Raw genomic sequence first — 23837 nt, 5'->3', positions numbered from 1 at the left:
AAGCTCTTGTTTTTTTTTTTTGCTGACCTACAGCACCTTTAACTGCCACAATTGACATTAGTCTATGCATCTGCAGTCCTAAACTTGTCAGTTGAGTACATAGACAGTAGACAAAATATTGACTATTAAGAAGCAAACTGAAACGGGTGAAATCTCATTACAGATAAAGCCAGGGGTCGTAAGAAACTTTTTTACAGGCTGGATTTGGCCTGCGTGGTGGGAGTTTGAGACCACTGGTCTAGGCTCAAATAGTCAGATACAGTGCACCTGGAAAGGTTTCAGACCCTCTCATGTTTCAGACTCCTCTTAAAATGTATTCAATGAATCTTTTTCTCTCATCAATCTACATACAATACTCCAGTACTCCACAAAAATCAGGTGTTGGGAGTGTTTTGTAAATTTCTAAAAAAATAAAAGACTAAAATATCCCTCTGGTGCATCCTACATCTATCAATGGTCCTTCAGATGCTTCTAGAACTTGATTAGAGTCTACCTGTTACTATTCATTGGACAGTGTTAGGAGAGGCACACATCTGTCTATATAAGGTCTCACAGTTGGATGGTGTACAGTATGTCAGTGTGAAAACCAAGCCACGAGGTTGAGAGAACCTTAGACCTGCGAGACAGGATTGTGTCAAGATTGTGTCCATGGTGGAATATCCCTTTAAAACGGTTGTGTTGAAAATAACTTGTGTTGGGTTTTTTTTTTTTTTTTACAAATCTCAATGTCCAGATACATCTCAATGTCCAGATAGGGGCAATACAGTTTGTGTTGTTTCTAAGACATTAGTTTTAAGTGTGTCAAACCTGCGGCTTTTTTTTTGCGACTGCCCAACTGATGTTCTCACTTCTCCTTTGACTTAAGAGTTTGTTTTTTAAAATATATTTCTGAGAAATTAAATGAATTTCATTATTTGACAGTAATTAAAATAATTTTAGTCATGTGATGGATAGGAATCTAGCCCCAAAAGAAACATTAGCATATTTTTCTCTTTAGCCAGGTTTAATGCTACTGTTGCAATCAGGAAAACGTAGCCTGAAGCTAAGCACAAATAGTAGAAGGATGAACACAGGACATTTTAAAAAAAGGATTTGTCTTGTTTTAGCATAATAACCCTTACCAAAATATTCTGTAACCAAAATAACACCACGTTAGTTTGGTAGGCCTACTTGGTATGCCAGACTTAACTGCATGAAGCTTCAATCCTTCCTAAACATTTTCCAAGAGTTGTCCCAAAGGCACTGACCTTCGCAAATAGGCTACAAGGTAAAGGTAGGCTTTTTAAACGTCAGTCAGAGAAGCAGACTCGTTTTCTTTTTGTTCATTTAAATTAACGGAACACTCAACGTAACACTCAACGGTCACATTGACATCTTATCAGTTGTTACATTGGAGCATTGCTCATGCTAGACTCTTTTGATCCTGTGAGGGAAATTTGGTCTCTGCATTTATCCCAATCTGTGAATTAGTGAAACACACTCACTTGAGTGTGTCTCACTTGAAAAAGAGAAGAGCTATTTAAACTGTAACCCTATGTCTCATTAGGCGTAGGCCTATTAAGTTGCTGTTGTAGTGTGGCCATCTTTTTTGTTGTTTGTTGTTTTGTTTTGTTGTTTTTTGGCTCTTCATGCTGGTCCTGTTAGCCACCCCTGCTTCTGAACTTTGATTTATTTTTGTAAATTTCAAAATCGTTAACATTAAACCTCTTTTTCTTCTTTTTTTTCTACACTGATTGACAAGAAGCAGGCTTGGACCACAGACTGTAGCCTACAATTGGACCGTTGTAAATTTTTAGTTTTTTTTTGTTTTTCCCCCCTTGTATCTTTGAGAAGTTTACTTGTCAACTTCAATGAAGTTTGCTCTGCCTCCGCCTAGTTCAGGTTCACATTTTCACGAAGTGTTTGCAAGTGAGACAATATAACAGCAGGCCCGGAGTGGAGAATCGGGAGAATTCCCGGTGGGCCGCTTCACTTTTGGGCCGGTCGAGGGAAAAATATTGACATTTGTCACGTTAATCTATCTTCTCTTAAAGTTGGCTACTCACGTTCGCATTCTATGCCTAACACCGCAGCCTCTGCATGGGTTGTTCTCCCCTCCCAAGAAAAGTTAACTGGTTGGGTCCATATAGCCCGTCTTTCCTAAAAAGTTTTCTCAGATAGCCTACCAGCCGGGCCGGCCCTACCGTAGTGATAAGCGTCAGGGAGGATGGATGGTAGAAAGACGCCATGAGGGACTGAAAAGGCCAGGAAAAAAAGACGAAAAGTATTGGAAGAAAATGCTGCCAAATGTGCCAAACTTCCATTTTTTTTTTTTTAAGAGGACAGACATAAGTGGCAACTAAAGAGAGATAGCCATGATTTTAACAGCGTAATTGGGCTAATAACCTACTGGACGTTGTAGCGTTGTCAACCTATTCGCAAGTAACATATTAAATGAATTAAAATATTAGCCTTTTTGTATCATCCAATATGGCGATTCATAGACTTTGCAAATATTATGCAAATATTGATAACACAACTCAAGCTTGATCTGTGTATAGCCTAGGCATAAAAACAAAAGTAGCCTCTGAGCAGCAGATCAGCCAGTCCCCCGCTGAAAATGATGAGCCCGAAATTAGCTGACTACAGGGACAAGTGGAAAGGATAATAGAGTTAACCATATGAATTAAAGTTATTTTATGTAAGAAAGAGCAGTAGGCTATATGACAGCAGTAGGCTACATGATCAACGTATATGCCTTGTTTGCTCAGAAGTGGGTGTAGTAAAGGAGCAAATCACCAAACAACAACATGATAGCTGACCCATGCAGAAAAAACATGTAAACAATACAGTAGTTCAATATGCCTCTTAGTGGAATTGTGGGATACATTTCAAATGCTTTATTTCTTCCTTCCTGTTTTTGTTAACTTATCAACCTATCCTTGTGGAATAGTGGAATATTGGTAGCCTATAATAAAAACTACAGGATAAGAGCTGAAATGTTGCCTTATTTATCCAATTTTCTACCACCACTAAAAAAGTGGGCCGGTCTTGGCCCTGAAACTCCCGGGCTGAAAAGTGGCCCCACTCCGGCCCTGTATAACAGATATCACTGAAAACATCACCAGTGTATGCCTACTACATGTCTGTTTAAGCATTATCCACACAAATATGACACATACTGAATGAATGGACAAAAATAAAACTAGCGATCTAGCTGGGATTCCAACCACGCATGGACAAGAAAGTTGATTGGATTAGCTTCTACATCGTCTATACCACTACACTACGAGCCGCTGAAATCGCTGCCAGATTTCTATGTATATATTGAACTGTTAGTCAAAGTTAACACAGGTTAACATGTGAGAAATATACGCCCATGTTAACTGGTGCTATCACAATTTAACATGGGCATATGCAAGCCTCAAAACAACAAAGTAGGTTCATCTTTGCCTCACATACCAAAACCTGGTGTACAACAAACTGGCATGTCCCACTAACACTTTATTCCGTTTTTGGGGTTAATAATGAAACACGTCAGTCATGTGAAAAAATTATCATAACTTAGTGTTATGTCTCGGTGAAGTTATGCAGTGAGCTGTCTAGTGATTTGAAGTGAACACATGAAACTTATTTTCTCCGAGTTAAATATTATTTAATTTTGTTGGTCCTAATTTGACGACACAAAATGGTTATCATGGTAGCATATATTACAAAACTTCGATGTAGCTAGAGAGTTTGATGACGGATGTTGCTGTTTCAGATTCCCACGTAGCCTAAATTCGAAAATAGTTTAGCCTACTTATTACTGCTCGTTCAGCAGCCTGTTGCAAAACATTTACTTAGCCTAGATGTTTGCTATAATAATAATAATAATAATAATAATAATAATAATAACTTGGTTTTATATAGTGCCTTTCAAGTAACCCAAGGTCGCTTTACAAAAGGAGATAGGGCAGAGGAATAGAGGGGAGAAGAGAGGAGGGGGTAGAAGTGAGGTTGGGGGGCAGGGTGGTTAAGGACCATAGGCCTCAGTGAATAAATGTGATTTTAGGTGCTTTTTGAACGTAGCCAGTGTGGGGGCTTGGCAGATATGGAGAGGTAGACTGTTCCAAAGGGTGGGGGCAGCAACACAGAAGGCTCTGTCACCAAAAGTCCGTAGCCTGGAACGGGGGATGACAAGCGGGTCCTTGCCAGAGGACCTCAGGGACCTTGGCTGGGAGTGATGCTGGATGAGATCGGAGAGGTACTGGGGAGCAAGAGCATTGAGGGATTTGTATGTAAGGAGTAAGATTTTGTAGGTGATGCGTGACTTCACCGGGAGCCAGTGAAGCTGCTTGAGTGTGGGGGTAATATGTTGCCATCGCTTTGTGTGTGTGAGGATCCTGGCAGCCGAGTTTTGGACACGCTGTAGCTTGTCCAGTGCTTTGGTGGGAAGACCATAAAGGACACCGTTACAGTAGTCCAGACAGGAGGTGATGAAGGCATGTGTCAGAGTCTCCGCAACAGTGTCTGACAGTGAGGGCCGGAGTCTGCAGATGTTTGAGGTGGAAGAAGGCGGATTTGGTGATGTTACTGATGTGAGCTTGGAGTGAGAGGTTGCAGTCCAGGGTCACACCCAAGTTACGCACTTCTTGGGAGGGCCTGATGGTAAAGCCATCTACGTTCAATAAGACGTCCCCAACTTTCTTGGACAGAGACGGAGGGGCAACCACCATGAGCTCTGTCTTTTTTTGAATTTTACCCGGATACAACGAACACTATTTTTTGATTGGATGTCTGTGGCTATTTATCTTTTTGATTTTGCTGGTGAGTGGTTCGCTTTGAGCAGGTTGGTGGCCATCCAAGTCTTTATGTCATGCAGGCAGTGAACTAGTGATAGGGTAGGGAGATTGGTAGATGGTTTAGCGCTAATGTAAAGCTGGGTGTCGTCAGCATAGCAGTGGAAACTGAGCCCATGCTGACAGATGATCTGGCCGAGAGGGAGCATATAGATCAGGGGTTCCCAAACTTTTCAACCCGCGACCCCCAAAATAACCGTGCCAGAGACTGGCGACCCCCACTATCCCTGGATGTGACTCAAAAAATTAAATAAAATGTGCGCACCGGCCATACGCACTAGGCTTATCCAAACATGGGCTTAACGACAACACAAAAGAACAGAGCAGCCTGTTATGATTTTACATATAGAACTTTACTATATGATAAAAGCAGAATACCTTAGTCAAAAAATTATATCCATGAGTGCACATTATTGCTGTCATGTGCAAACTTAACTTTGAAACATTACTTTAATTTCCATTTTAAAGCAACACCAAAGCACTTTTCCTGTCGCACGCACGCTTGTTTATCCAGCACTGGCTTTGGAAATAACGATGTCTACAGACAAGGTAGAGTACGTTGCATGATTTTATGAAAGTATAATGTATTGCGACATCAGAAGCAAGTCAAATTTGTAGTTTCTTATGTCTCATTCCATCGAACTACAGATCCGCTACCCGATCTGGCAAACTTGCACTCGCGAAGAGAATGCAGAAGTGCCGTTCACCCTGTTACGAGTTGATGATTTTGGAAACAATATTTTAATGTACAAAAAATTCTTTGGTGTTGCTTTAACTGAAGAATATCTCAGTCAGGGTAATATCCACAAACTGTTGTAAACATATGTACATTGTTGCTGCGCAAATGTACATTTTGGCAACTACGTTTCAGCGTTAATCTCATCTAATGAGATGGAGGCGCGCTATGCGCGGAACACAGCAAGTCCATTCTTGGTTTAATTGTGGAGACGGCCACACGGAGATCATCCTCCACATTTAGACGCGATCTGTATTTGTTTTTAATATATGTCAGTGCAAAGAACGGCGTCAGTACGTCCTTGGATAGCTGTGGATATTCCCTCTCGACTGAAATCCAGAACTCAGCAAGCGTCTTGGAATTAAAATCTGTCTTTAAAGTGCGGTCACATAACAGCTCAACCAGTGCGTCCTCCATGCCGGCTGACAGATGACTTGCGGTGGTTACAGTGAATGGTGATCTTATCCCGTCATATTTTTTCAAAATTTATTTGATTTATGGAAATCATTTCGCGACCCACCCCTCGATGTCACGCGACCCCCACTTTGGTAACCCCTGATATAGATGGTGAACAGCAGGGGGCCAAGCACTGAGCCTTGGGGCACGCCGTGGTTGACTGGAGCTGGGGTCGAGTTGGAATCCTTGATAGTGATGTATTGCGTCCTAGTGAAGAGGTAGGAGTGAAACCAGGAGTCAGAGAGTCCTAAGTGTTCACGGAGACGGTGAAGCAAGATGGTATGGGAGACTGTCAAAAGCTGCAGATAGGTCTAGGAGGATGAGAAGGCTGATGAGGCCGTTGTCTGCAGCTATTAGGAGGTCATTCATGATCTTAATGAGCGCTGTCTCCGTGCTGTGGTGGGGTCGAAAGCCAGATTGGAGGGGTTCATAGAGGTTATGGTGGGACATGTGGTGTTGAAGTTGGGCAGCCACCGCTTTTTCCAGGATCTTGCTGAGGAAGGATAGGTTGGAGATTGGGCGGTAATTTCCAGGATCGTCAGGGTCCAGGCTGGGTTTTTTGACGGTGGCACCACACCAGATGTGAGAGGTGTTAATAATGTCGGTCATGGTAGACATAGTATAATGAATATCTTGATCGATTGACAAATAAGCTGTCACAAGACAACATAGACCTACATTCATTTAATAGGAACACCATGCTATTGCATAATACAAAATAACCAGTGGTGCAATTGGTTAGCAGGGTGGCCTATTACTGCTAGCTTGCTATTTTAGTGAGCAGTTCGAATATTTGCGCATTATAATCACGATGTGTGTTTCTGCACAAAAAACGAGCAACGTCTGATGGAGTCATCTGTTACTGTTTGTGATGCAAAATTACTGAGGCAAAATTCAGCTGCATTATTCAAGGTATGCATTCGCTGTGTTTGCTCATGTATAGGCTATCACCAGTTAACATGGACATCAGGATAGCTAGTAAGCTAGTAGACTAGTCTACTAGACAAATGACAAGTGTTGCTCTCTGTGGCGTAGTGGTGATAGTGCTTACTGCTTAGAAAAATTTGCCTTAGTGAGACTCATGTTCGAAACCCAACAAAACCTTCGCTGATTTACTTTGACACATTTCCTGTTTGCACAACATTTTGTGTGGATGCTTAAGCAGACATGCATTATACATAGCGATTCCCGCATGTTTTCGGCAAGATCTTGGTTCATATTCTGTCGCCACTGTAGGCTTGTGAAAATGTGAATCTCCAGCACTGGAAGGGCGGAGGCAGAGCAAAGCGTTGTTAACAAGTAGGCAGGGTCTTGTTGAATATTCACAGATTTTATGCAAATATCACAAGTTAACCTGCTCACCATCTAAACTGGAACACCTGTTCCGGTAGCGCCACCTGCTTCTATAGTGATGACAAAAATAGCATGCAAATGAAGATGAAGGTCACCATTATGCACGATTCTGGGCCAGGAAAAAACCTGGGCCTAGGCCTAAAGTGCCATTAACCGCTCTTGGGTATTTACAACAAATCTACTGTTAGATTACTGAAATGTCAAGAACCCCAACTTTAAAGCAATAGTTAGCCCCTTTTAAAAGTATAGTTTTGGTATCATGTTTTGTTTTGGTATATTTTCACATTCATTATGATGGTATATGCATGATATACAATATGACATAAACAAACCTGAACAGCCTAGGATAGACATGTAGTTTTGGGTTGCAGGACGACAGACCACACCAGTTAACATGCCAGAGAGCTTTTATAAAGAGGGGGAAATCCTTAATTAGTCTTAAAATGAGAATGAATTCAATTGTATTGCTAAGTTTAGTCATTAATCCTAATATACAATTATCCAACATTATCAAATATTTTGAGGTAGGCTACACATGGTAATGTCAAGTGTTCCAGGGTTCTCAAGTCTCACGCAATGGGCGTGAGACACACACAATTCAACAAGTTCACACGCTCACATGCCACACCTTTCTCACGCAGAAATATTACTAGGGATGTCAAGGTATCTGCATAATTATTAGAGGACGCGCAGAGATACGAGAGGATATCTCGCAGGGTTCAGAACTAGCGCACCACTCACCAGCAAAATCAAAAAGATAAATAGCCACAGACATCCAATGAAAAAATAGTGTTCGTTGTATCCGGGTAAAATTCCAAAATAGGACATCCCCTCCCTGAAACCACGTTATGTTTGTGCGCTTATGTGGGGTTACACGTTTAAGATGTCAAAACTGCACCAAAATTATTTTTATTCAGAAATTCAACTGTTCGTCATTTTGGTACTTATGGCTACGAACACTTGTAACTGTATGCCTAGCTTAGGTCTATTTTATGGCAAAATTATTTTCTTATTTATAAACTAAACTTAACTGTCGGACATTAAGAAAACATAATGAAGTGCGTTATAGCTTTGTGTAACCCAGACATCAGCAACATTCATTTTATACGACCTATCACTCTCGTGGCTGCCTGCACTTTCCCTGTCGTCACGGCTGCAACTTTCGCACTCGTTTGTGCTTTTTAGCGGCGTGTTCATCCTATGTGTTCATCAGGTCCCGGGACACCCGTCTGAGCCTCTATGGACCAGGTCAACAATGAATGAAATTAGCTTATTATCAATGAGTGTTATCAATGTGAGCGAGTATACTACACATATTTTTTTTTCTAAAGATACAGGACTGCTGCAGACAATGAGCTGCCAACCACACCATAATGTAATAGCAACCCAAAATAATGAACTTGCTGTCCTTTTCAAATATAATAATCTTGACGGTGGGATATTCTATGGCTCACCACTTTACGAGCTATGTACTGAGTGACTAAATATCAAAAGTTATTTCTACTGACATGCTTCCTGGTGACATAAAAACACAAATGGTTTCCCCTTGATATAAAGGCTGACATAAGAGACATAAGCAATGCAAGATGGGTACAAATCCCAGACTGTCCTGGAAAATAAACAAAAACAAGATATAGGATGTATACAATGACAAATTCAAGGTCTCAAAGTGTTAATGCTTCTTTCCAAAAATCTCACCAGAAATTGTTATTTAAGGGGTTATTTTTTTTTTTAAAAATCGTCTGGGGGAGCATGCCCCCAGACCTAACTAAGCTGAGTTACCAACCTTTTGAATTTCACATCTGTGCCTGGGGGGCCCATTTCACATCTGATAATCCGCCCATGTGTGCACACCTTTTGCTACATAGTGCGCAAGTTTTACGCACTTATTTTAAGAAATGGTGCACTCATCTTAGTAAATAATGCACTTACTTTATTCAATTCTACACACAAGCGAAACATTTTAGTCAGTGAGTCCCCCCCCCGCCCCCCCCCCAAATCTCACTCCAAGCTGAGCTCAAAACTTGCGAACCCTGTGTTTACCTGATCATGAAGCTACCCATAACATGTCCCTATCAACCTAGTTGGGAGCTGAGCCCTCTACTGTGGCAATCTCTACGGCATCTTTGACTTTAGGTGAATGAGATTTATGCTAATAACTGCCCTGCACTTCAGCAGATTTGGTTGACACTTCTCTTTATCTCATGCTTGCTGCAGACTAAAAGTGCCAGAAAGACGAAAACATGTAGTTAGACAGGAAGGACTGTAAGTGCAGCCAGGCATGCGCCCAGTGATGAAACCAAAAATGGGTTGGCTTCCTTTCCCCTTGATGTTTGAAAGAGGCCTCCCCACCACCACCACCACCCACCCCTGTTTTCCAAGGTGGAGCTATCACAGCAGTAAGCAGTTAGTGCATGAGACCTATCACAACCCAGTCATCACAGCAAGACTCACTAACGTCTGCACTTGTTTATACCCCAATTCAGTTTGTTTTCGTTGTCAGTGTTTTCTACCTTCACAGATACTTGAACTACAAAATAGATATGATGGAATGGCGTCTAGTTGTTTGGCTAATTGTTTTACCTCCAGCTCTAGGTGAGTAATAGCAGAATTGCTTATTTCTGTTAGTCAGATTAAAATCTCTCTTGAAGTCTATTGAATTAGGAGGATGTCCTCCCTTATATTTAAGAATATTTATTTGTGTGTGTGATTTTTTTCTTACTTAAAGTGTTTTCCTGTGACCTATAAACAAGTGGATTTTTATTTTATTTTGAATGGCTCATTTCATAACCTGGCAGTGTAGCTTGATTCTTTTGTTTTTAGCTGGCAGATGTGACCTAAACTATCAGCTTGAATGTAGCAGAGTTGTACTGACATCTTCATGTAGTTTTAATTTAATTTAATCAAACTTTAGCACCTTAAAATGTGATGCCAAGTGTCTTGTTTGTTTTACAGTAAATGGAGAAGTGGTGTTCCTCAGCCAGAAACGCAATGGTTCTATTGAGCTTGCATGCTTGTCTACTACGAGCGGTCCTTTTGCCTTCTATCTGAAACGCGAGTGGCTGCAGCCCAACAAAGAAGTTCTGTTCATTCACCAAGGCCATGATCCCACTTTTGGTCCTGATGAAACCGACAGGAGTCGCATCCGTGTTTTTGAGAACCTCCGCTCTGGTCAGGTGAATGTGAGCATCTCTCACCTGCAGGGCTCTGACACTGATCGCTACATCTGCGAGTTCGTGTTTCCTGACGTTACCGATGACCGCAAGGAACCTGGCAGAGATAAGTTCCTCCTGTATGTTGCGGATCATGGTAAGCTGTTTTTATAGTTTATAACTATGTTGTGGCCCCTTCTACTGAGGGGACGGTCCTGGGGACAGTCAGTTCTTATGAATAATAATGGGGAAAAAACTACATTGAACTATTCATACCTTGTAATAGTAGCTTTTCTCTGTTTGGCACAGTAGGTCTCAACATAAAAGTTCCTCTTAAAACTAAATTGCATGTGCACAGTGTAGCCAACATTTACATAGCCTTGTTTATACATAGCTTTGTCATTGGGTAATAAATAATAATAAATTATTTCTCAATATAAATCTGTTTCTGACCAACAAAAAATCATCAAAATGGTCTCCCAGTTCAGCCTTTGCCTGTAATATGCCATACAAAGAATAACAAAACAATATCAGGTGTCTGTACTAATATCATAATCATAATATTGTATTTAATTTTACTTACTTTTGGCTGCTTATGAAAAGAGACCCTGTGATACTATGTGAAGCAAAGATGTTGGGCAATTTCTTGCACAAACTCCTAAGTTGATGGTGTAATATTGCCTCACAATAGTTGAGTAATTATTTCATCAAATACTTGGTTGTTTCTTGTGATTTTATGGATTAGCGATACAAGGTGGTGGGTTTCTCATTCTTTTTTTTTCTTTTTTTATTAATAAACAGTTAATTTGTCACGTTAACAGAGAAGAAATGAACAAGTAGACAGAGTAGACTACAAGGTATACTACTGAAAGACACACATACACCACCATCACCACGCACACACGTACACTAGTACATAGGAAGGAAGGGGGTTTCATGACTTCCTGTATCAAATACCAGTTCCAGTAGCACTTTACATATTCACAAAATAACCACGTTGTCATTTTTTATCAATTGGCAAATGTTTATTTGTATTATGCATCCATTGTTATAAATGGCAGACGTAGCTCAGATGAGGATATGCTGCTATGCCATTTTGATTCCTAATTCTTGGCATACCTAAATTGCAGCTTAACGCTGGACTAGGGTACCCACTCTGGGACTGAATCAAATGGGCAGGCATGGGGAACTCGAGTCACATGACAGTTTTAAGGACTTAAGACTTGCTTGATCAACATGTATATAAAAACTGTCATGTGACTTGATTCAGTCCCAGAGCGGGTACCCTAGTCCAGCGTTAAGCTGCAATTTAGGTATGCCAAGAATTGGGAATCAAAATGGCATAGCAGCATATCCTCATCTGAGCTACGTCTGCCATTTATAACAATGGATGCATAATACAAATAAACATTTGCCAATTGATAAAAAATGACAACGTGATTATTTTGTGAATATGTAAAGACTTGAGACTTGACTTTGACTTGCTATTCATGACTTGAGACTTGACTTAAACTTGAGACAAATTACTTTTTATTTTTTTCATAGATATTAAGGAGTTAACTTTATAATTTTATATTTTATAGTATTAGCGATATAACCACCACCACCACATCGATTTTCATCCGTCAGAAGTTAGTCGTGTTAGAAACCGAGCCTAATGTCACATTCGAGGCATGTTAAGAGTTGGCTTTGAATCTATTATGCTTTTTAGTTAACAAGATATTAGGTTAAAATGTGTGAAATGGCAAAGTGAAATCTGTCTGAGTTTAATCTTCATATGCTAGCGAAAATTTTGCCAATGTAACCTAAAGTAAGCGCCTCTCTTTCTCCCTCCCTCTTAAACACATCCCTGTTCCATTAAAGCCTAGTAGTAACAACAGTCAGTAGGCCTAGCTAACTGCCAGCAATCAGCATAGAAAAGTAGCTTACTTCACATGTTAGGCTTATGTATAATATGATATAGCATTGACAGTCCTAAACCCTCCTAAACCCATGCTTGTCAAAGTTTGGCAGTGACGTCGGCGGCAGTGTTTGATTGATTGATTAGTTCATTTTTTCAACATTATTGGGTCCCTGGAGATGACAGGTGTAACTTGAACTGTTTGAATATATATTTGAGGCATACAGTATTGAAACAATAATAGGCTATTTTATAATAGGTCTACTTGAAATACATTTATTTTTATTTGTATACATTTCATCTTATTCTATAAACCATTCAGATGTATGTGGCTTGAATGAATGCTATGTCTATTTGTTTGTTGCAAATAAAACTCCAGCAGTTCATAACTAGCCTACTGTAGCCTATTTTAAAATGAAAACGTGGGTAAATCATCATGAATTTGTATGATTTGGCTTGTTACTTGCTTGACCCAAGCTATGATTTGACTTAAATTGCTTGATTGTCACAAAAAATGACTTGGACTTGCTTGAGACCTGAAGGTTAAGACTTGAGACTTGCTTGTGACTTGCACATGTGTGACTTACTCCCACCTCTGCAAATGGGGGCAGAGGTAAGAACTAAGTGGGCCTCTTTTTTGAACTCAGAGATACAGCTTTGTAAGTGTCCACTGCAAATACACCAATTTTGCACATTTGTGAGTTTCTCAGAGACAGATACAAATAGGATTCCACATATAACAGAAAACCATGCACATAATATGGAGAACATGGACAATGCTTGACTGCACTTTGCACTTTCTGTTTCAGTTGAACAGCCTTGCAGCTGTTCCAGTTATCCAGTTCTCCTTTACACCATCGCTGGAGCTATTGGTCTTCTGCTCCTCATCATCCTGGGCCTCACAGTAGCATATTGTGTGAGTAGCAACTGAGCTCAATGTTCTTATGTTATACCCGGTGGTAATAGCTTATCTCCACAACAAACACATTCACTCCGTTGGCCATGCATCGCCCTTTCGGTGTTGTCATCACAAAGAATGAATAAGTTACAAATCAGGGTCATGAAGACGATCACCTCTTTATGTGGTTTGACACCTCTCAAATCCCCGCCTCTTAAACCACTTACATTTTGTGTGTTTTTGTAAGCCTGTCGGTGTATGTGTGCATGGGAGTGTGCCTCTCCCAATTACTCACTTCCTCACAACTGCTCACAGGGCAAGGCGCGCAACGGCAGCAAGCCACAGCCCGCCGTCCCCATCTATGAGGAGATGGCAGGCCTGCAGTCAGGAAACGGCAAAGCTTTCTGTGACCCGGGTCATTTTGGGGAGAGTGAGTATGTCAAGCCCCGCCGTGAGAACCCGTACTCCAGCCCTTAAAGCCCCGCCGTGAGAACCCCTAGTCCAGCCCTTAAAGGGGGCCCTGGCCCCGCCGTGAGAACCCCTACTCCAGCCCTTAAAGGGGGCCCTGGCCTCCTGAGCAATCTACACCCACCTGAGCTCCTCATTCAGGATGACCGTTTCACCTGAAGAGTCGGGGCAGTTCACTTCTCGAAATCCAAACACAATGTCGCTGTCTTTCACAAAACTTCTCACACTTAATACCCTCAGACTGAGTGAGAAATGCATGCTTTGCAGTTTGTTGTATCTTCAGAAGTGTAATACTAGAGTACGTTTGTTGTATCTTCAGAAGTGTAATACTAGAGTACGTTTGTTGCATCTTCAGAAGTGTAATACTAGAGTATGTTTGTTAGTGGAGCTGTTAAAGCGCAGTCAGGGATTTTGCAGGAAGTCGCGTTTGTGTTTTATGTGCAAAAAAAGCATACATAATATTTTAACCAAGGAATAAACTAAACACACCAGAGAGATAGCTCACCACCACCTTCAGTATTCCCAGAGAAACTCCATGCAGGGTTTTTAGTTTTTGTTTGGGGCACAGGCTGCCCCTACTTTGTTTCCAGTTTTCGGAGACAGGGGTTTTTCTACAGTGTACTCACGGAATTGGCAGCTAGCGGCTATGAGGAGATGATTGCTGAATGTGACATGTTATGGGCTTGATGTCGCTTAAATCCCTGACTGCGTCTTTATTAGCAAAAAAAAAAGGTATTCCTCTTTTTGTATCATGGCAGACGTAGGACTTTTTGTATCATGGCAGACGTATGACTTTTTGTATCATGGCAGACGTATGACACAAAAGTGTCACATCACAGCATGTGACAGCCTCACATAAATGTTGCGGTCACATGTTTTAGAAAAGGAACTTTTTACTAATCCCACACTGTAAATGGAAGGATGTCAAAGTATAAATTACAAGTTAATTTATATAGAAGTGCCATAAGTATAATAGCGGAAATTCCAGGGGACACAACTTGCTGTATATATTGTATATTATTAGCCCCTAGTTTGTTAGCTGACATCAGCTTTTATTTGCCGGGTAAAAAGTAAGAGAAACAGCAGCAATGCTGTCTTCTAATCATGTTAGATTAGCAATGCTGTCTTCTAGCAATGCTGTCTACTAATCGTGTTATATTAGCAATGCTGCCTTCTAATTGTGTTATATTAGCAATGCTGTCTACTAATCATGTTATATTAGCAATGCTGTTTACTAATCATGTTATATTAGCAATGCTGTCTAGCGGGGGGAGTAGTTGTAAGTATTGTTCATTTTCAGCATTGATTTATTCATGTATACTCCTTCAATTTCTATACATGAAGCATACTTAGCCCTTGTCTCAGAATATTGGTACAAGAGTTTTTGTTTTTGTTTTATTTGATTGTTTATTTGTGAGGGAGGGTGTAAGCATTGTTGTGTTAAATTGTTGATTATTGCTTGTGGGTGACCACACACCAACTGTTTCTGTCAAACTGTTAATTTGTACATTCTTCAGTATTATTAGATCTTATTGAGTCTTCATGTCATCAACAAGTTTCATACATAGGCCAATGTAAACATGTAAATTGTCACTTTAAATTGTTATGAATTCCATTTGTATTGTACTGAATTGTATTTTGAGTTGTATTCATGGCATCAATAAATGTTTTTCTCTCTCAAGACTAAACTTATTACATTACATAGGACACACACACCAAACATTTTCCTCTGAATCATCTTGTTTGTTTGTTTTTGTTTTCAGATTAGACCACCACAAGATTAGATGTACATTATCTTAATAGTCGGCGACTTCTATTGAGTTTCACCGTTTTTGGCTGCTGCTATTGAAATCTGTCTCCTGGTGAACAAGGCTTGTCATTCAGTTCAGTCTGTGTGATGGTGAGGTCTTTATGTCACTTGTGAAGGGAAACCCTATAGCCTGGGTGACACCATATACATCATGAACGAGTTTGTTTGAAGTTTATATCACCAAAAACCGAGTGGACGAGTAGAGTTAGGAGCCCCTCTGAACAATGTGCACATCTTCTAAACCATCCCTGTCATTGTCAAGGAAACAATTAGGTTTCCCTTACCTAGCTGACTTTGATTGTCAAAAGAGAACTGGTCTTGGGACCCTTCGTTCACTTCCGATTTCCAAGGAGCGAAACCAGCAGTGAAACTTAAATTGGTACAATAAAATACCAAATATTTATGGAAGGCTGTAAAATGAAGCCGGGCAGCTAGAGTGCTACACTCTGGGGGCTCCCATGTTCATGAGCCCCGATGTTCATGCCCCCCAGAGTGCAGCACTGTAGCTGCCTGGTAGCTCTAGCTGTTGGCTGCAGCGACTCGAGCTAGGTAGAACCGGTTGTTTTCGTTTTTTGTCGTACCGACAGTACCTCGAGAAACAGATATCTGTGTCAAAAATTACCCGAATTTACCATTAAGTTTCACTGCTGGTAATGCCCCTTGGAAATGGGAAGTGAACGAAGGGTCTTCAGACCAGTTCTCCTTTGAGAATCGGCCCGGTATCAGCCAGGCTATAGGGAGGCCTAATTGTTTACTTGTCAGTGAAGGGGATGGTTCAGAAGCTGTGCAAATTTAGCGCAGGTTATTCCTACCAGATAAGGGCAATGTGAAGGAAAGCCGATGTTTCCACACAGCAGGCTGCAGACTACTGTGTGTACAGAATGGGTGACATGTCATGTCATGAGTGCAGTGCACAAGGGCTGTCGTATGCCACCCAAGCACTAATGTGCTGACTGCGTTGACTGCTCTTGACCAAAACAAAAAAAATGCATATTAATTAGTTAAAACAAGAAACTTGAATTAAGGAGACCATTCTAGCTCCCTCTTATGAAAATGCCCTTTCAGTGTCTGGGAAAAGTATTTAGGCCTGTTATATGTTACATGTCACTGGGGCTGCCTAAAGACCACAGTAAAACTGGTCAAGTTGTACAACTGGTAGACTGTTTAGCTGTATTGACAGCAGTGTCATCATTAAAAACATTCTGTCCCAAAAACACTTGAGCTATTACGTCATTATAAAGGACTAACCTATAATGAAACATGAACTAGCACACAAATTAACTTCCTAAGAGTTGCCAATATTGATTGGCCTACATTTAAACCACCTGGTTTCAAAATTCAGTGAAAATAGATGTTTCCCCACACCAATACTCTGGTTCCCATCATCTGTTTAAACAGTAGTACCAGACAGCAGCGTGTCAAAGCTAGACAGCTAAAGTGAATAGCACAGGGAAGTGAAAAGGAGTTTTCCTTTCAGTGCTGATATGACTACAAAATGTACAGGCCAGACAGCCATTCAGCAGCATCAGCCCACTCCCATCCACAGGACTCAAAAAGACCCCAATAACAACCACTGAACATGATGCTAGAGTATGGGTAATACAAGATTTTTAAACTGACTACATGATGACTGAGTATGAGTTAAAGATGGAATTGAAATGTATGGTTGTTGACACTGAGGTAAAGGACACAGGAATCAAACATGGCTGGTCACAGAAGTGAAACTCACACTCTGAAAGTAAAACTTTGAACAATGTCAGAGGCAGTGGAGCATGCTGTGGAGGCCCTATAGGCCCAGCCAGTGGAGCATGCTGTGGAGGCCCTATAGGCCCAGCCAGTGGAGCATGCTGTGGAGGCCCTATAGGCCAGTGGAGCATGCTGTGGAGGCCCTATAGGCCAGTGGAGCATGCTGTGGAGGCCCTATAGGCCCAGCCAGTGGAGCATGCTGTGGAGGCCCTATAGGCCAGTGGAGCATGTTGTGGACCCTATTGGCCAGTGGAGCATGCTGTGGACCCTATAGGCCCAGCCAGTGGAGCATGCTGTGGAGGCCCTATAGGCCAGTGGAGCATGCTGTGGAGGCCCTATAGGCCCAGCCAGTGGAGCATGCTGTGGAGGCCCTATAGGCCAGTGGAGCATGCTGTGGAGGCCCTATAGGCCCAGCCAGTGGAGCATGCTGTGGAGGCCCTATAGGCCAGTGGAGCATGCTGTGGACCCTATAGGCCAGTGGAGCATTCTGTGGACCCTGTAAGCCCTGGCAGTGGTTCTCATGGTCATCTGCATTCACCTCACCAGGGTCCCATAGACTCACTCGATGAGAAAAGCCCAGAGAAGGTTCTTTTGAGCTTAAAACAGAGTTCACATTTAGTTATCCACTTTTGCATTATTTCAGCCTTTTTCTTATTATTAACATGGTTTTAGAAAACACATTGTGTTAGTGAAGACTGGACTGCTGCTCCAAATGCTTTTGGGAATCAGTGTTTGTAATATGAGGACAAACAACAACCCCACACTAACTTCCCTTGTTACGCTGAAAGAGCAAAGGAGGCTAGCAAGATAGTGAGACGCACTGCTTTGTTGTGGACTTGTTTCAACTATTTCTCAAAATGTAAAGGTCGCTTCGTTTCATTCACAAAAAGATCAAATGCCACTGGCATCTTTCTCTTTGGTGAAGCCTTATTTCACCTGCTGTGTTGGAGAGCCCTTCTATGCAACAAATAGAAAGAACCACAGAACGCGCAAGAGGCTATAGGATACTCTTGCAAGTTTTAAAACTTGACTATTTGACACACAAAGCAACCATTGATGTTTATATTTATACGGTAGTTCTTGGCAGACGCTTTTGTCCAAAGCAAATTACAATGAAAACAGTACATTACAGATTTTCGATTTTCTCGATTGCTTTGACCTGCTTAAAGAAACTGGGATCCACTTGGTCTTCATGAACACTTTCTTTGCACAGCAGAAGTCATCTCTTGCAATGTGTTCACACATTTTCATTGGGTTCACATATTTCTCTCACCCTTTTGCAAAACAGTTAACACAGATTTCATTCAAAGACCCCAAACTATTGGTTTCCCCGTGCTAAACAAAAGGAAAACATCTTTTCACAGGTGTTAAGAGATTCCTTGCACAAGTCTGAATCTCTGATACACCTGTGTGAAACTCCTTTGCACAATTCTTCAATCAGCAATCATTCATTATCCATAAGAGATGTCTGTTCTGTGTTGCTATTTGCAAGTAGGCTATTATTGTATAGCCTATTTGGTGAAGAAAACAGTGCAAGAGGTGTTTACTGTTTACTGTAGGTCTATTTTGATGAAAAATGACAAGTTGTAGTTCAATGACATTTGTCTTGTCTAGGTGCTTACTGTAAGTCTTACATGGATTATTTTTTATTCAGTACATTTAGTCTTTTCATTTTTTTCTGATACCAGAAACATGAGAAAGAAATGGAACGAACATAGCAAAAATGCTCATGTTGAAAACTATATTTTGCATTTTGCAAATTTTGTATTTACAGTAGTATTTAGTTTTGTCAGTTTCTTATCTTATCTTCTACTGTCTTTATTGTACAGTGGAGTTTAGTTATATCTCGGGACTTTGAATGACATCTAGGGGCAGCAGTGGCCTACTGGTTAGTGCTTCGGACTTGTAACCAGAGGGTTGCCGGTTCGAACCCCAACCAGTAGGCACGGCTGAAGTGCCCTTGAGCAGGGCCGTGGCCACCATAGACATTGAGGGGGACGTGTCCCCCTCCAATATTCAAATATGACCAACATGTCCCCCCCCAATATAAATAAAGAAAGAATAAAGCGCTATACTAGGAAACCAACACGTATCTGAAATGTAATCAAACGTAAATAACGCACAAATTAGTGACCTATGGTTCCAGAGTAGCCTACACCCCTGAGTGGTTTGTCCTGGTGATTTTCCGTTTTTCGTTAGTGGCGTGCGCTATCAAAAGCTTCCATATACTGCACCCTACTGTGGTGAGGTAGGGCTGTCAAAAATATCGCAAAAGCTACCGGTACAATTTTCACAAAACTTCTTGGAAAGGTGTAGCACAGGCTAAGGAAATCCCATACATGTTTGGACCCGATCAGACTGAAAGGGAACATTTTCCATATTGTAGGCTATTCTCGCAATGATAGCGAAAGTGAAACGTTTTATTTTAAATGATGAATTTGTGCAAGCCTGTGTCATTTCTTTCACGTCTTTCAACATAAATAATGCATTCATATGCTAGTAAATGCCAGAAATTACCGTGTATAGGCCTCTTAGAAATGATTGTTGCATCTTGCATATTATTTAGATGCGCACTCAATCGTGCATCCATGCAGGCAAAACGTGATCAAATGTGGCGACGTTTACAATACGTGATAGCCTACAGTTAATGTGAATCGCGGACAATAACCAAAGAAAGGAATTTGCACCTCTATTCACCAATTAAAGGCTGTAGGCCTAGGCCTAGCAGGCACGTGCAGAGAAGGGGGGCTAAAGGGGCTCTAGCACCTGCCCTTTTGCCCCTTTGATGTCCAAGTGCCCTTTTGACAAGACCCGTTTTTTACTTTTTAAAATGTGTAATACTTCCGCTGGTTCCATTAACGTGAATATTCGCTAAAGTGTCTCATTAATAGTTTGTGAAATTAGAAATTTACAAAAATAACATGTTTCTGTGTTAATTGAAATTCCTTGCGGCCACCAATCCGTGACGTCATACATTCAGTGAACTCTCAGAAGGTGCACGCAGGCACAGTGCTGCAGGAGACGTTTGGGAGCACGGTAAGGTCACTTGGCAGTTAGCCTATCTGAACATGCAATAGTATTCAGCTTAGAGATAGAGAATAAAATGTTTAAAGGAACCATATGTAAGATTGTGGGCAAAACTGGTACTGCAATCACTTTCAAATTACTGTAGATTGGTTTATCCCCTCCCCCTCCCCCCTGACTCGAGATTGCCAACCCGGATGCTGAAACACTACTGACTTCATGATTAGTAGATAGGTGGAGGGTGGCGCATCAGGCCAAAACACAACATGACATGACAAAACACAACATCAACATCAGTTGAGGGCTGCAACTTCACTTTTTAAATGACAATATCCTGGCTGGACTACTGTTAGTGATATAAGTATTTGAAATTAACATGATTTCTTAATGTCTAGTGACATTTCAGGGCCATTTTATGATTAATTGAAATACATTTCTTACATATGGTTCCTTTAAAGTTGTTTCATGTTTAATGAAGTAGGCTATCAAAACCGTTTTAACCATGTCATGGTCCATCCATTTCAATAACCTGGCAGCTTCGAAAATCTAAGGCTGAACGTTCATAACATATTCTGTTTAGGTTACTATGTTATAGTAGCTTAGGTTAGTAGACCTAGTTCATAAAACAGAGTAGGCAAACATAGGCTACTGTAGTTGTTTAACTAACCCAACTCCACTCCAGTTTACAGTAGGCTACATTACGCGTCATTTCACTCAGTGGCCACACTCATAGCATGTGAATCTGCAAGACACCAGCTTGCTAATGGTGGTAGGTGTCTGCTATTTACACCCATTCTTCTTGATACATAATGAATAAATATGAAAATGTATAAAATGTTTATCAGTACATTAGACTACTTTGTAAATTGCTAAACCATATAATAGTCTGTCCCACCATCATCATTGAAATAGCATAATGGTAGAATTTAAATGCAAAAAAATTAAATAAAAAATGTCCAGCTCAGGTTCAGATGATTAAAGCTTTATAGGCTAGGGAATGTAAAACTTAAGTTCCAGTTTACACCATTCAAATTGTGTGTATCTTTTCTAGCTTTCATATGCATTATGTTTTATAAAACATGATATTATATTCTGCAGTGCAAAGATGCCCACTAAAGACAGGAAGCGAAAGCAGAGGGAGAAGGAGCTGCGGGAGGCAGCAAAGGGCAGTGTTTTATGTTGATATAATTTGCATGTAGCCTATGTATTCTCTATTGGGTTGTAATCAAAACTAGACTGCATTTCCGGCGGGAACTGCAAAAGTGTGCTTGCCCTGGTCCGGTCACCAACATGAGCAGACAGTGGCATACGCTATGCTGAACCTGGCTTGATCCAAGCATTCTAACAGTGCCTTTCAGTGTTGGAGCAGTGGCAATACCGCAAAAGCTCTAGGAGAGGGCTATTCAACTATTGACTTGCGGGGTGAATGCGGCTCGTTGGATTTTACCTGTGGCCTGCCTTTGAATTTAGCTTCTATGACTAAGATCAAATCAATAAAATAAAACAACAGCAGTGATTGGCTGCAAAAATAAATAATTTCACGTGTCTTGCACCTCTCAAACTGGGCTATCAGGTAACCTAGAAGAATTGAAATGATGAAATATGACTAAGGAATTCAAATGCTGCTTGTTTGTCAGGATACTTTTTCACTGATTTATTTTAAAAATATGAGCTATGAGTGTGAATGTTATATATTCCATCCCCTAATTCTGTTTTACTGGTTTATTTGACAAATAATCTATATGGATTTGCTCTATAAAGACCTTATGTCTGTTTAGGATTGTTTTGAGAGCCTATTGATGTATCTCAGAATAAAGTAATGTCCACAACATTATTGATGTTTTTTTTTTGTGTGAATGTATTTTACTTAACTCATTAAATGTAGCTGAATACTCATGAACGCATGTCTCTAATAGCCACAATAGGAGTAATTTTAGCAACACCGTATTTTGTGTGGCCCATAACGACCCAGTGGATCATGAAAACGTGCCAAAATTCACATTCCTTGCTTGATGTTGGTACATTAATCCCATTCAGATTGCCACTTATCTGTGATGTAAGAGTTCAGTGTAGGTTTAAGGTCTGGAGCACGGATTTGACATCTGTGACTTCTTCATTGAGGACTTGCTTAGCAGCACTGTCCGCTTTCTCATTTCCCCTCAGACCAACATGGCCTGGGACCCAGCAAAAAACTACACTGAAGTTCTGGTTCTTTAGACGTTGTAGTTGATCAAGCTCAGCTTTGGTTGTACTTTTTGCGTGACATTAAAGCCTACTGGAAAGATTTTTAATTGCAATTTAATTGAATGCAATTTACTTTTACGATTAAATAAAATTAATGTATCCCTCTCACCCATAGTTTTCTATTTATTTACAAATGTACATAGGCCTACTGTAATTACATTTATACATAGTTATTCTACTGATCTTCATACTATTCATCCTGCACATAGACTTATTCTTACTACTCTTATGATGTTGTTTCTGCACTACAATGACACTGTTTCCACACTGCACATAGCTGTATGTTATGCACATTTCTGTTATATATTTGTCAAATTGAATATCCATAATTATTCTGTTTTATTATATTCTGTTAATACACTGCCTATATCTATATTATTATTTCTACTATTATACTGTTACTGCTACATCTACATGCATTATTCTACTTATTGTATGAGATAACTGCTAATACATTGCACATATTTATATTTAATTCATATTACTCTAAACCACCTTCTGTAAATCAACTGTATACTACTGTCTACGTTGCACTATATTTCTTGACCTGTCTCTGTATATTTCATCACCTTTCTATACTTTGCATCACATTGCATGCATACTGTAGCTACATGAATCACAGCTAAGATCCTTGGTTGCTATGAAGGCCAGTCGTTCTAAATGGATGGTTGCTATGGCCAAAGGCCACAGTTATCTCTGCCGTTGTCAAGCGGGCATATCCTAACTTTATCTTATTTTAAACATCTCTATTTTACTTAGCCTACTTCCATACAGTGAGTCCCATTAAGAAGTGGCCACTTCATTCGTGCTTACCGTGATTCATACAGCAGCATTATTAAATTAATCTGTCACCATATGCCTATGCCAACGTTTGCAAAGAGGATAATCTTTTAATTTGATTCACAATGAAACGTTACATTTAATGTACATGTAAACAATGAGTAGGCTAGTTTTGGTTGTTGTTGGTGGTGTTACTGCATCCCTTAGTTATAATGCCTACAATGCAAAATTGTTCCCTCGTGATTGTTAGACGCATTTCAAAACATCGCGACGTGAAATGCCACCACAAAACATTGTTTGTGAATCGGTCTTATTAGTCCTCGCTTAAGGCGCTACTTAGGGCTAAAATGCTTCCTGGATTACTCTTAGTAAAAAAAAAATAGGAGTCCTAAAGTTACGAGTGACGAAGTTACGAGTACAAGCATATCAAGCAACATAAATCTCATAACG

General features: G+C 40.5%; 1 protein-coding gene across 1 annotated transcript; it reads left to right on the top strand.

The window, feature by feature from the left end:
* Nucleotides 1-9404: 9404 nt before the first annotated feature.
* On the top strand, nucleotides 9405-15464 carry cd7al (cd7 antigen-like). The gene is made up of 4 exons (XM_076295052.1): nucleotides 9405-9960; nucleotides 10321-10674; nucleotides 13227-13333; nucleotides 13631-15464. Exons 1-4 carry the CDS (start codon nucleotides 9780-9782, stop codon nucleotides 13790-13792), a joined length of 804 nt encoding a protein of 267 aa, XP_076151167.1. The 5' UTR covers nucleotides 9405-9779; the 3' UTR covers nucleotides 13793-15464.
* The last annotated feature ends 8373 nt before the right edge of the window (nucleotides 15465-23837 follow it).

The sequence above is a fragment of the Alosa pseudoharengus genome, unplaced genomic scaffold (genome assembly GCF_046254945.1).
Source record: "Alosa pseudoharengus isolate Yale_2024_CS ecotype anadromous, Long Island Sound unplaced genomic scaffold, YU_APseudo_1.1 YU_APseudo_1.1_scf_1, whole genome shotgun sequence".
Classification (NCBI taxonomy): Eukaryota; Metazoa; Chordata; class Actinopteri; order Clupeiformes; family Clupeidae; genus Alosa; species Alosa pseudoharengus.
This window is presented reverse-complemented; position numbering and strand designations above follow the sequence as displayed.